Genomic DNA, 13,466 nt, shown 5'->3' with positions numbered 1-13,466 from the left:
GCTACTAGTAACCTAGCTAAATCTACCTGCTGAGGTCCAGGAAGAGTGTCTCACATGGTGGCCAATGGGCTCACAGAAGCCAGTGCTGAACAGCCAGATAGTCCTCAAATAAAAGAGGCCTGTAGTAGAGATATAACTATTTGGCCTCATTGGGGAGAGAGGGGACGAATGACAGGAAAGATTGACAGCAATATCCATTTGCCTCCTCTGAGGTAAGGAGACAGTTTTACTTCTTTTAACCAGAAAAGGTGGAGCAAATCTGAGAGCAGGATATGGGCTTGAAAGGATTTCTGGGAGAGGGCTAAAAGTCCTTCAAAATACCAGTCAACCCCAAATACTCTGGAATTATGTGTCTGTGTCCTGACTTCAGAAAATAGATATTTCCTGCCCAGATACTAGAACTAATTCCAGGAAGCCTATTCTAGTCTAGAATGTGTAAAAGGCAAAGCCTTCTATATACCCACTATATCCCTTATGCCATGCTTACCCGGCTTCAGGTCCACCCTTCGACAGGTCAAACACTTGAGATGGGTTAAGGTATTGCTTAAATTTTCTGAGGAAGATGACCCCTTGATGATCGCCACTTTTAGAGTTGATGAAGATGAGAAGGGGACATGAACAGGCTGATGACCAATCAAGATTCCAGAAGTCTGAAGATACTGCTAATTGGCCTGATACAAAGAGAAAAAAGAAGAAAAAAAAGAACAGGGTCATTGAGATGGAAACAAGATATAACTTAATATCAAATTTTGCAAACACTTTTTTAAAAAAAGTTTTCTTGAGATACAATGGATATACAAAGAACTGAACATATTTAATGTATACAATTTAATGAGTTTAGACATAAGCAAACACCCATGATAACATCATCATAATCAAGGTAATAGACATTTCCAATATCTCCCAGAGTTTCCTTCTGCCCTAGATTCTGAGCTAGAGGAACAGAGGGGAAATCAAGACAAAACACAAGGGGCTTTTCCAACTGTTGCCATGCAGCTGACATTTTGTGAGCAACTACTACATTCTAATAAGCATGCTAGGTATTGCTAGAGTATAGCCCCTGCTCTTAAGCTGAGGAGACAGGCTCATACACAGGAGTATGTTGGAATATAAGGAATAAAAAATTGGTGCCACAACCAAGAATTAATAAAATGCTGAGGAGAAACTGAGAAGGAAAAGGTTGAGAGCTCAGAAGGAGGATCAGCACATCAACTAGTCCACTCTCTGCCTGGGGTCTGCCTTGGTTCTCATAGTGAGAAGATATCAGGTCAGGAAAGAGAGGAGGAAAGGCTGCCTTTTATCCACAAAAAATGATTGAACATATCAATGTGGGGTGAAGCAGGGAGCTTTAATCACTTCCCTTGGGCTCAGATAGAGCAATCCAAGCTGTCACACCAACTTTCGGGGGGGGGGGGGGAGACTATAGGGAAATTATGTGAACAAGAGAGAAGCTTCCAACACTGAAGTTCTCCATAGAGAAGTACCATTACAGCACTCTAAACTGCCAAAGCCTGCCAGCTCCTTATGAGTCTTAGAGCCTATTGGCAGGGGAATAGGCACTGAGCAATGCCCCCCTAGGAGATGGTAGACAAATAGTAAGCCTCCAAACCTCTGAGCTTGTGGCTTTCCAGGGATACCTCAGCAAAAATAAATGCAAAGGGAAAAGAGCATGTGGCTCGGTCCTGATTGGTTTGGGCCAGGGGGGTGGGTTGAGATGTCCCATTTATGATAATCTGTGTGAAAGGGAGCTTGAAGAAAAAGTGCTGACTTGAGAAGACTGCATGGCTGTTTTGCCTGGAAAAATCCAAAGCAGTCTTCCTCTGTGGGCCAATGTCTAAGCCAGCTAGCCAGTCATGCACTAAATTTTCAGGGCTTGCCAGGATTCAGCTAAAGGGCATCTGCTATATCCTTTCAGAAGTATAGCTTTGAAGTAGTTACTCTCCCTGAACATGTTATCCAAAAGTAGTACCCTTTACAACATTTTTTAAACAGAAGGTAATATGTTAACACAATAGTAGTTAAAACATTAATTCATTTATTTAAAAGATATGTATTGCGGGCATTCTCTGTGCTCGTCCTTGTTATATTCTGAGAATACAGTGGTAGACAAGATAGCAACAGTCTCTGATCTAGTGGAACTTGTATTCTAATGGAGGTAGACAGAGCATTACACATAAATATAAAAAATAATGTGATATGAAGAAAACTAAGTAGAAAAAGGGAATGGAGACTGCAGGGGGTGTTATTTTAGACAGGTGGTCAGGGACAGCTTTCTGTGGAGGTGACATATGAGATGGGACTTGCATAAAGTGAAGAAGTGAGCAATGCAGATATCTGGAGGAAGAATTTTTTTGGTGGGTGGGGATGTAAAATAAGTGCTAAGACCCAGAGAAGAGAGACTGTGTGAAGTGTCTGAGGACCAGTGAGGAGAATAGCATGGCTGATGTTGAGTGAGTAAGGGGGAGGGCGGCAGAAGATGAGGTCAAAGAAGTAACAGGGGCCAGATATAATGACAAGAATATGTTAGAGGGAACAGAAAATAAAGGTGAGACTATTAAGTATATACTTGAAATATTAGGGGTCAGGTCATATGATATATGAAGAAAAAAATATATTTAAAAATGGTATCTTTTTCCATCACATAACGAAATTGAGAGATAAAAATCACATAATATCAATTGATACAGAAAAAGCATTTGACAAAAATTCAATATCCTTTCTTGATAAAAACTCTTAGCAAAGTGGGAATAGAGGGATCATACCTCAACATAATAAAAGCCATATATGACAAACCTACAGCCAACGTCATACTCAATGGTCAAAAACTAAATCCATTTCCCCTAAGAACAGGAAAAAGACAGGGATGCCCACTCTCACCACTCCTGTTCAACATAGTACTGGAAGTGCTAGCCATAGCAATCAAACAAGAAGAAGAAATAAAAGGCATCCAAATTGGAAAAGAAGAAGTAAAACTGTCATTATTTGCATATGACATGATATTGTACATAGAAAACCCTAAAGACTCCATCAAAAAATACTAGACTTAATAAGTGAATTTGGCAATGTAGCAGGATACAAAATTAACACCAAGAAATCTGTGGGGTTTTTTTATACACCAATAATGAACTCACTGAAAGAGAAATAAACAAACAAACAAAAATCCCATTTACACTGCACCAAAAAAAAAAAAAAAATTAAGATACCTAGGAATAAATTTAACTAAGGAGGTAAAGACCTGTACTCAGAAAACTACAGGACATTTGAAAAGAGATAGAGGAAGACATAAACAAAAGGAAGAATATACCGTGTTCATAGATTAGTAGAATCAACATCATTAAAATGTCCATACTTCCCAAAGCAATCTATAGACTCAATGCAATCCCCATAAAAATACCAACGGCATATTTCACAGACCTAGAACAAACTCTCCAAAAATTCATATGGAATAAAAAAAGACCCTGAATAGCCACAGCAATCATGAGAAAGAACAAACTTGGAGGGATCACAATACCAGATATAAAGCTATATTACAAGGCCACTGCTCTCAAAACTGCATGGTACTGGCACAAGAACAGACATATAGACCAATGAAACAGAACAGAGAACCCAGAGATCGACACAAGCCATTATGCTCAATTAATATTTGACAAAGGAAGGAAGAGCATACAATGGAGTCAAGACAGTTTCTTCAATAAATGGTGTTGGGAAAATTGGACAGATACATGCAAAAAAATGAAACTAGACTACCAACTTATACCATACACAAAAATAAACTCAAAATGGATAACGGACTTAAGCATAAGGTGGGAAACCATAAAAATCTTAGAAGAATCCACAGGCAGCAAAACATCAGACATATGTCGTAGCAATATCTTTACCAATACAGCCCCTAGGGCAATGGAGACTAAGGAGAAAATAAACAAATGGGACTACATAAAAATAAAATGCTTCTGCATAGCAAAAGAAACCATCAACAAAACAACAGGAAAGCCCACTGCATAGGAGAACATATTTGCCAATGTTATCTCTGATAAGGGCCTAATCTCCAACATTTACAGGGAACTCATACAAGTTAACAAAAGGAAGATAAACAATCCAATAAAAAAATGGGCAAAGGACCTAAATAGACACTTATTGAAAGTGGACATACAGAAAGCCAAGAGACACATGAAAACATACTCAAAGTCACTAATCATCCAAGAGATGCAAATCAAAACAACAATGAGGTACCATCTCACACCTGTCAGAATGGCTATCATCAACAAATCAACAAATGACAAGTGCTGGCGAGGATGCGGAGAAAAAGGAACCCTCGTGCACTGCTGGTGGGAATGCAGACTGGTGCAGCCACCGTAGAGAACAGTATGGAGTTTCCTCAAAAAACTAAAAATGGAGCTCCCATTTGACCCAGTAATCCCACTTCTAGGAATATATCCCAAGAAAACAGAAACACTGGCAACCCCATTTAGCATTTCCCCCAGAGTTAGGAACATCTGCATTTGAGCAAGGCCAAGTTTGTCCAGAGAATGTTGTGAACAATTTGATTAAAATTGGGTGGCAATGTAGATTGAAATGTAGCAATGTCAGGCAGATTCATAACCAGGTAAATACTTATGTCCACAAGATTGCTTTTGTATAGGCTGATGTTAATTTTAAGGGGATGTCCTGTATTATTCAACAATTTTAATCAATTCAAATGAAAACATAGAAGGCTAGCTTGTCAACTTTGAAGTACCCAGATGGGCAGATGCATCAACAAGACAAAAAATGGATAATTTTTAAGCTTGACCTTTAGGCTTGAGGACATACACTGCAGCAGAATAAGACAATAGAAATTTAGCTTAGCAGCATCAAGTGTGAAAAGGGATTAGGGAATTTAGTTGACTTTAAGCTCCAGATGAGCCAACAGCCTGAGAGAGCCTTTCCAATTCTGATCATTCAGAAACAATTGTGACAGAGACTACAGAGAATATGCCCACATACATATACACCATAAATATCAACATTCACCATCCCAAAGGTCTAAAGAGAAATGAATTGTCTCTACACATATGCACATTCCTACTCCTCAGAAATATTTGACTGGCTGAGGAGAATAATTTAATTGCAGCCCTTTTCTCCAATCTTTTCACCTTCCCTTCCTCCCCAGTGTATTTCTGAGATTAAAGTTTAGCTACTCACCATCTCCTTTAGGGTCGCTTAAGGCGGTGGGAGGAATGATTGATTTTCGGTGACGTCCAAACCAACATTCCTTGGAAAACCGCCTTCTACAGTCATCATGCACCTGAAACGACAAGAAAGAAAATAACATTGATCAGTCTTGAGTTCCAATTCCAAGATTTGAGCACACAGTTTTCAAATCTCCCTTTCTGAGATTTAGTGCCATACACATACCCCTGACTCAACCTGGACACCCTCTCTCTACCTGGAGCCTAAACCATCCCTGAGTGTGGCCTCTGAACTCAGTTTCTTTCAAAGGTGGCTTTCAGCAGATATACCCATCATAGGCACTGAGAGGACACCAGACTTAAGGTACAAACTTAGTGGCCTACAAAATGGGGAATTTACCTGCAACATGAGAGTGCTAATTTTAATAATATGATATTACACTTTAATCCTTACAACAACTGTGCGTGGTAGAGAAGACATTAAGTTCATTTTAGAAATGAAGATACCAAAGCTGATAGCAGTAAAGGATTTTGCTTAAGGTCAAACAGCTTGGAAGTGACAGAGCTGAGACTCTGATGTCTTCCACACTAGTGGTCATTTTTCTGAAATTTATGACATCTTCAAGCACCACTTCCTGGACAATTATACCATTTTTAGAGGACATGAATCTTGACTAATTATGCAAAAACAATGAAAAGACAACCAGAGGATACCAGAATCTCCTTTTTTTATTTGAGATTATAATTGACATACAACATTATATTAGTTTCAGGTATACAACATAATGATTTTATATTTTTATATATTGCAAAGTGATCACCACAATAAGTCTAGTTAACATCTGTCATGTCACATAATCACAAAAATTTTTTTCTTGTGATGATAATTTTTAAGATTTACTCTTTTGGCAACTTTCAAATGTACAATACAGTATTATCAATTATAGTCACCATGGTGTACATTAATTACATTAATTAATTACATTATTTATTTATTCATTTTATAACTGAATAAACTTTGACATCCTTTACCCATTTTGCCCACACCACCACCTACCTCTGGCAACAACTAATCTGTTCTCTGTATCTATGAGCTCTGTTTTTTTGTTTTGTTTTTTAAATATATTTTTATTGATTTCAGAGAGGAAGGGAGAGGGAGAGAGAGAGATAGAAACATCAATGATGAGAGAGAATCATTGATCGGCTGCTTCATGCACGCCCCCACTGGAGATAGAGCCTGCAACCTGAGCATGTGCCCTCGACTGGAATCAAACCTGGGACCCTTCAGTCCACAGGCTGAAGCTCTATCTCCTAACCCAAACCTGCTAGGGCTGAGCTCTGTTTTTAAAAGATACCACATATAAATGTGCTAAAACAGTATTTGTCTGTCTCTGACTTATTTCACTTGGCATAATGTACTCATATTGTAGAAACTGGCAAAATTTCCTTCTTTTTAATCTTCCATTGTGTGTGTATCACAGTTTATTGATCTATTTATCCATCAATAAAAACTTAGGTTATTTCCATATGTTGGCTACTGCAAATAATGCTTCAATGAACATAGAGGTGCATATATCTTTTCAAATTAGTGTTTTTATTTTTTTTGGTTAAATACCCAGAAGTTGAATTGCTAAATATATGGCTGCTCCATTTTTTATATTTTTGAGAAATCTCCATGCGGTTTTCCATAGTGGCTGCATTAATTTACATTCACACTGATAGTAAGGTCAAACAGCTTGGAAGTGACAGAGCTGAAACTTCGATGTCTTCCACACTAGTGGCCATTTTTCTGAAATTTATGAGATCTTCTTTTTCTTTCTTTCTTTTTTTTCCTTCTCTATAAATTTTATCCTTAATATAGTCATAATCCAATTCATAACGAATTTATAAAAATAGCTTTTTATCCAATAATTCCAGCAAGGTAAAAACAGGAGTTTCTTTTTATGTATAGCAAACGAAACAGGCTCACTGACTATGAGAGAACGTAAAGGTACTGAAGTTGCCATACATTCACCACAGAGTCACACCAGTCTACGGCCGGGTCTTGTCCGCCTCGCACTGGCGGTTTTAAGGTGCAGAAGCTTCTTTCAAACCTCTAGGCTACACAAAGAAGTCAGCCCACGGGGACCTGCTTTAACCACAGTATGCATTAAAACGGCATAATTTTTTTTAAAGTTCCTTAATCTACTTAGGGGCTCACAGGGGTTTGTCATTTGTCACATACTTAGCGTTAAACCTTTAAAGAATTTGCTTGAAGACCCACACGCACGCGCGCACTCACTTAAAAGAAGTTGCTGCACCGGCACAGACGCCCTTGAGCTTGCTATGAAATACAAAAGTGCACTCTTCTATATCTACATATAAAACAGATCAGAAATAAAACTGTGTAAAATGTTTGCTGTGCAAACTATAAAAAGCCAGGCCCGCTGCCCTGGGTCCTAGGCGCCCTGGGTCCTGGCCATGGCCTACTGCAGGGAGTCGCTGTTCTCCAGAACCAGCCCACTGATGTGGGTGGGGGTGAGCGCGGCCCCGCCAGCCCCTGGGCTGTCCACGGACTCATCCTCACTCTGCTCCGCCATCATAACCTGCTGCACGGCCAGGGTGGTGCCGTCTGAGGACAGAGACTGGAGGCTGTCCACGTTCATGCTCATGGGCGTGGTGATCGTCACAACAGCTCCTTCTGACATGGCGAGCCCATTGGGTGGTGGCTGTGTGGCTCCGGATGCAATGGAGTCGGGCCAAAACCTCTGAACTGGTCTGTTCTGAGCAGTTTTCTTCTTTGTTTTTGGAGTTTCTGAACAACTAGAATCCAACATCAGCTGAAGAATTCATCTTCTAGCATTGATGAACCAGTTGTTAATTTGGAGTAGTGTCAAATTTGTCTGAGCAGCAATCTGTTTTTTCTCATCTTCTGTTGGGTAGGGATGCCCTATGTGCTTTAAGAGCCAGGACCGCATTACACTGGAGGCATACTTTGGCAGAACTCCCCTCTTGTTCTTGGATGAGCCATCGTCTTGATGCAAGATGCTCAAATCTTGGTTTAACTGTAACTGAAGCTGGGAGTTCTGGATCCTGATTGTCCCAGGTGACAACGTCTGTGTCACTACTTGGCCTCGAGGAGTGATGACTGTAACAGGTTGATAAACCGTACCACCTGCCACTGTTGCCATAGTTACATTCCCCTGTTGCAGCGCGGATGCAAGCACCACAATTCCTTGGGGGCTGAGAGTGCCTGTGTTGGCACTTTCAATCTGCTGGGACTGGACAGGGGAGTACGGGTTTCCAGGTTCTCCACTTAAGAGAATTTCACTGTTCATTTTCGTTTTTAGACAAGCAATATATCAACTGCAGAAATCTTTGCAGAGTTCATTAACCTTTTCCAGCTCAAGAAGATGAATACGTAAAACCTGGATTGCTTTGACCATTAAATTGTCAGTTTCTGGATCTTCACAAAAGAAGGGTTTTCCTTCCTTCTCTTGCTTCCTTACAAAATTTTCAATGTCCACATCAAAACTGGCAGAAGTTGTACCTTCTGAGCCCTGCGTGGATTGCTCACATTTTTCAAACAACAAAGCTAATAATGGAAACAGTGGATGCTTATAAAAAGCCTGCTTGTCTGCATCCATTGGTGTCTGGGACCCTACAGGGGGAGGGCTCACTCCTTCCACATCAGGTTCAGAGCAGTTGGGATCTTGCTCCGTTTTTAACTCTGTTACTACTTGTATTTGTTGCCCATCTTGATAACTGTCTATGCTTAATGTCTGTGTAGCCATCACGGTTAATAAGTTTATTATAAGACATCAAATCATCTTGAGTCAAAAGCAAATGGTATCTGAGCAACTAGCAGAGCAGAGCTGCATGTCCTGGTAAAGAGCAGATGGTGAGGAACAGGTTCTATGGCCTGGGTGCCAATCTTCATCACACTGACAAGCAGCTGCAGCAATCGGGACCCGCAGTGCCGCGCCCGTGTCCAACCGTCACGCCGACGTTAGGCCACACGACACAGCCTCGCTCAATGGGGAGGGTTCCCTTTTCAACACATACCGGCTAACACTTATTTTTACTTGTCTTTTTGATAATAGACATTCTAACAGGATGAGGTGATATCTCATTGTAATTTTTATTTGCATTTCACTGATATTTATGAGGTTGAGCATCTTTATATGTGCCTGTTGGCCATCTGTATGTTTTCTTTGGTGAAAAAAATGTCTATTCAGATCCTTAGCCCATTTTTTTTCTTTTAAAATATATTTTTTATTGATTTCAGAGAGGAAGGGAGAGGGAGAGAGAGATAGAAACATCAATGATGAGAGAAAATAATTGATTGGCTGCCTCCTGCATGCCCCCTGTGGAAATCCAGCCCACAACCCGGGCATGTGCCCACGACTGGAATCGAACTCTTCAGTCCACAGGCAAATGCTCTATCCATTGAGCAAAACTGGCTAGGGCATCTGAGCCCATTTTTAATGAGATGTATTGAGTTGTATGAGTTTTTTATATATATATTGGATATGAACTCCTTATTAAATATATAATTTTCAAATATTCTCCCATTCAGTAGGTTGCCTTTTCATTTTGTAGATGGTTTCTTTGCAGTGTAGAAGCTTTTTAGTTTGATGTAGCCCCATTTATTTTTGCTTTATTTACCTTTGCTTTTAGTGTCAAATCCAAAAAATCATCACCAAGACCGATGTCAAGGAGCTTACTGCTTATGTTTTCTTCTAGGAGTTGCTTATATTTTCTTCTAGGAGTTTCATGTCTTATATTCATGTCTTTAATCCATTTTTTTTTTTACAAAAAAGCTTTATTGTTGAAAGTATTACATAGGTCCTCCTTCCCCCCACCCTTAACCTCTTCCAGCCCACTCCCATCCTCCCCCTCTCCCCCAGACCCTCACCACCCCATTGTCCATGTCCACGGGTTATGCATAGATACATACAAGTTCATTGGTTGATTTCTTCCCACCTACTCTCCCCTGACTTCCCTCTGAGGTTCAACAGTCCGTTCATACTACTATGACTCTGGATCTCTTTTTGATCATAAGTTTATTTGGTTCATTAGATTCCACATATGAGTGAGATCATGTGATACTTTTCTTTCTCTGACTGGCTTATTTCGCTTAGCATAATGCTGTCCAGGTCCCTCCATGCTGTTGCAAATGGTAAGAGTTCTTTCTGTTTTACAGTAGCATAGTATTACATGTGTAGATGTACCACAGTTTCCTAATCCACTCATCTGCTGATGGGCACTTAGGCTGTTTTCAAGTCTTAGCTATTGTAAATGGTGCTGCTATGAACATAGGGGTGCATACATCCTTTCTGATGGGTGTTTCTGATTTCTTGGTATATAGTCCTAGAAGTGGGATTACTGGGTCAAATGGGAGTTCCATTTTTAGTTTTTTAAGGAAACTCCATACTGTTTTCACAGTGACTGCACCAGTCCACATCCTCACCAGCACTTGTCTTTGGTTGATTTGTTGATGATAGCCATTCTGACAGATGTGAGGTCATTGTCGTTTTAATTTGCATCTCTCTGATGATTAGTTACTTTGAACATGTTTTCATGTGTCTCTTGGCTTTCTTTATGTCCACTTTGGAGAAGTGTCTATTTAGGTCCTTTGGACATTTTTAAAATTGGATTGTTTGTCTTCCTTTTGTTAAGTTGTATGAGTTCCCTGTATATTTTGGAGATTAACCCCTTGTCAGTGTATCATTTGCAAATAAGTTCTCCCATACAGTGGGCTTTCTTGTTGTTTTGTTGATGGTTTCTTTTGCTGTGCAGAGCATTTTATTTTTATGTAGTCCCATTTGTTTATTTTCTCCTTAGTTTCCATTGTCCTAGGACAGTGGTCGACAAACTCAGTCAACAGAGCCAAATATCAACAGTACAACTATTGAAATTTCTTTTGAGCCAAATTTTTTAAACTTAAACTTCTTCTAACGCCACTTCTTCAAAATGGACTCGCCCAGGCCATGGTATTTTGTGGAAGAGCCACACTCAAGGGGCCAAAGAGCTGCATTTGGCTCGCGAGCCGCAGTTTGCCAACCACGGTCCTAGGAAATGTATCGGTAAAGATGTTGATATGAGAGATGTCTGAAATTTTGGTGCCTATGGTTTCTTCTAGGACTTTAATGGTTTCACATCTTACATTTAAGTTTTTTATCCATTTTGAGTTTATTATTGTGTATGGTGTAAATTGGTGGTCTAGTTTCATTTTTTTTGCATGTTATCTGTCCAATTTTTCCAACACCATATATTGAAGAGACTGTATCTGCTCCAGTGTATGTTCTTGCCTCCTTTGTCAAATATTAATTGAGCATAATGGCTTGGGTCAATTCCTGGGTTCTTTATTCTGTTCCATTGATCTATATGCCTGTTCTTGTGCCAGTACCAGGCTGTTTTGAGAACGCTGGCTTTGTGGTCTACTTTGATATGTGGTATTGTGATTCCTCCAACTTTGTTCTTCTTTCTCAAGATTGCTGAAGCTAGTCAGGGTCTTTTTTTATTCCATATAAATTTTTGGAGTGTTTGTTCTAGGTCTGTGAAATATGCCATTGGTATTTTATTTTATTTCTTTAATTTAAATTCTTTATTGTTTAAAGTATTACATATGTCTACTTTTTCCCCCATTGAGCTCTCCCCATCCATTCCCACCCCCCCAGCACATTCCCTCACCCCACTAGTGTCTGTGTCCATGCGTTATTCTATTATGCATGCATACAAGTCCTTTGGTTGATCTCTTACCCCTCACCCCACCTTCCCTCTGAGGTTTGAGCATCTGATCGATGTTTCTCTGTCTCTGGATCTGTTTTTGTTCATCAGTTTATGTTGTTCATTATACTCAATAAATGAGTGAGATCATGTGATATTTATCTTTCTCTGACAGGCTTATGTCACTTAGCATAATGCTCTCCAGTTCCATCCATGCTGTTGAAAATGGTAAGAATTCCTTCTTTTTTATAGCAGCATAGTATTCCATTGTGTAGATGTACTACAGGTTTCTAATCCACTCATCTGCTGATGGGCACTTAGGCTGTTTCCAAATCTTAGCTATTGTAAATTGTGCTGCTATGAACATAGGGGTGCATATATCCTTTCTGATTAGTGTTTCTGTTTTCTTGGGATATATTCTTAGAAGTGGGATTACTGGGTCAAATGGAAGTTTCATTTTTAATTTTTTGAGGAAACTCCATACTGTTCTCCACAGTGGCTACACCATTCTGCATTCCCACCAGCAGTGCAAAAGGGTTCCTTTTTCTCCACATCCTCTCCAGCACTTGTCCTTTGTTGATCTGTTGATGATAGCCATTCTGACAGGAGTGAGGTGGTATCTTATTGTCGTTTTGATTTGCATCTCTCAGATGATTAGTGACTTTGAGCATGCTAAAATATGTCTCTTGGCCTTCCTTATGTCTTCTTTCAAAAAGTATCTATTTAGGTCCGTTGCCCATTTTTGATTGGGTTGTTTATCTCCCTTTTATTAAGTTGTATGAGTTCCCTGTATGAGATAACATTGGCAAATATGTTCTCCCATGCAGCGGGCTTTCCTGTTGTTTTGTTTATGGTTTCTTTTGCTGTGCAGAAGCATTTTATTTTTATGTAGTCCCATTTGTTTATTTTCTCCTTAGTTTCCATTGCCTTAGGAGCTGTGTCGGTAAAGATATTGCTACGACATATGTCTGATGTTTTGCTGCCTATTGCTTCTTCTAAGATTTTTATGGTTTCCCACCTTATGCTTAAGTCCGTTATCCATTTTGAGTTTATTTTTGTGAATGGTGTAAGTTGGTGATCTAGTTTCAGTTTTTTGCATGTATCTGTCCAATTTTTCCAACATCATTTATTGAAGAAACTGTCTTGACTCCACTGTATGCTCTTCCCTCCTTTGTCAAATATTAATTGAGCATAATGGCTTGTGTCGATCTCTGGGTTCTCTGTTCCGTTACATTGGTCTATATGTCTGTTCTTGTGCCAGTACCAGGCAGTTTTGAGAACAGTGGCTTTATAGTATAGCTTGATGTCTGGTATTGTGAGCCTTCCAACTTAGTTCTTCTTTCTCAGGATTGCTGTGGCTATTCAGGGTCTTTTTTTATTCCATATGAATTTTTGGAGAGTTTGTTCTAGGTCTGTGAAATATGCCATTGGTATTTTAATGGGGATTGCATTGAATCTATAGATTGCTTTGGGTAGTATGGACATTTTAATGATGTTGATTCTACCAATCCATGAACACGGTATATACTTCCATTTGTTTATGTCTTCCTCTAGCTCTTTTGTCAGCATCCTGTAATTTTCTGAGTA

General features: G+C 39.5%; 2 protein-coding genes across 2 annotated transcripts in view; both read right to left on the bottom strand.

Moving 5' to 3' along the window:
• DGKK (diacylglycerol kinase kappa) overlaps positions 1–13,466 on the bottom strand; it is a gene marked incomplete at both ends in the record, with an annotated part of 151,189 nt that overhangs the window by 43,515 nt on the left and 94,208 nt on the right. The window contains 2 exons of the mRNA XM_080652379.1: positions 488–671; positions 5,182–5,284. Of these exons, the coding sequence (XP_080508505.1) occupies positions 488–671; positions 5,182–5,284 (287 nt within the window). The remainder of the gene's footprint in view (positions 1–487; positions 672–5,181; positions 5,285–13,466) is intronic.
• Positions 7,634–8,941, bottom strand: LOC308239624 (homeobox protein PKNOX1-like; the record flags this gene model as incomplete). The annotated part of the gene is given in 3 exon segments (XM_080652380.1): positions 7,634–7,996; positions 8,000–8,509; positions 8,513–8,941. Coding segments are annotated over 3 exon segments (1,302 nt in total).

The sequence above is a fragment of the Plecotus auritus genome, assembly GCF_963455305.1.
Source record: "Plecotus auritus genome assembly, chromosome: X".
NCBI classification, from domain to species: Eukaryota; Metazoa; Chordata; class Mammalia; order Chiroptera; family Vespertilionidae; genus Plecotus; species Plecotus auritus.
This window is presented reverse-complemented; position numbering and strand designations above follow the sequence as displayed.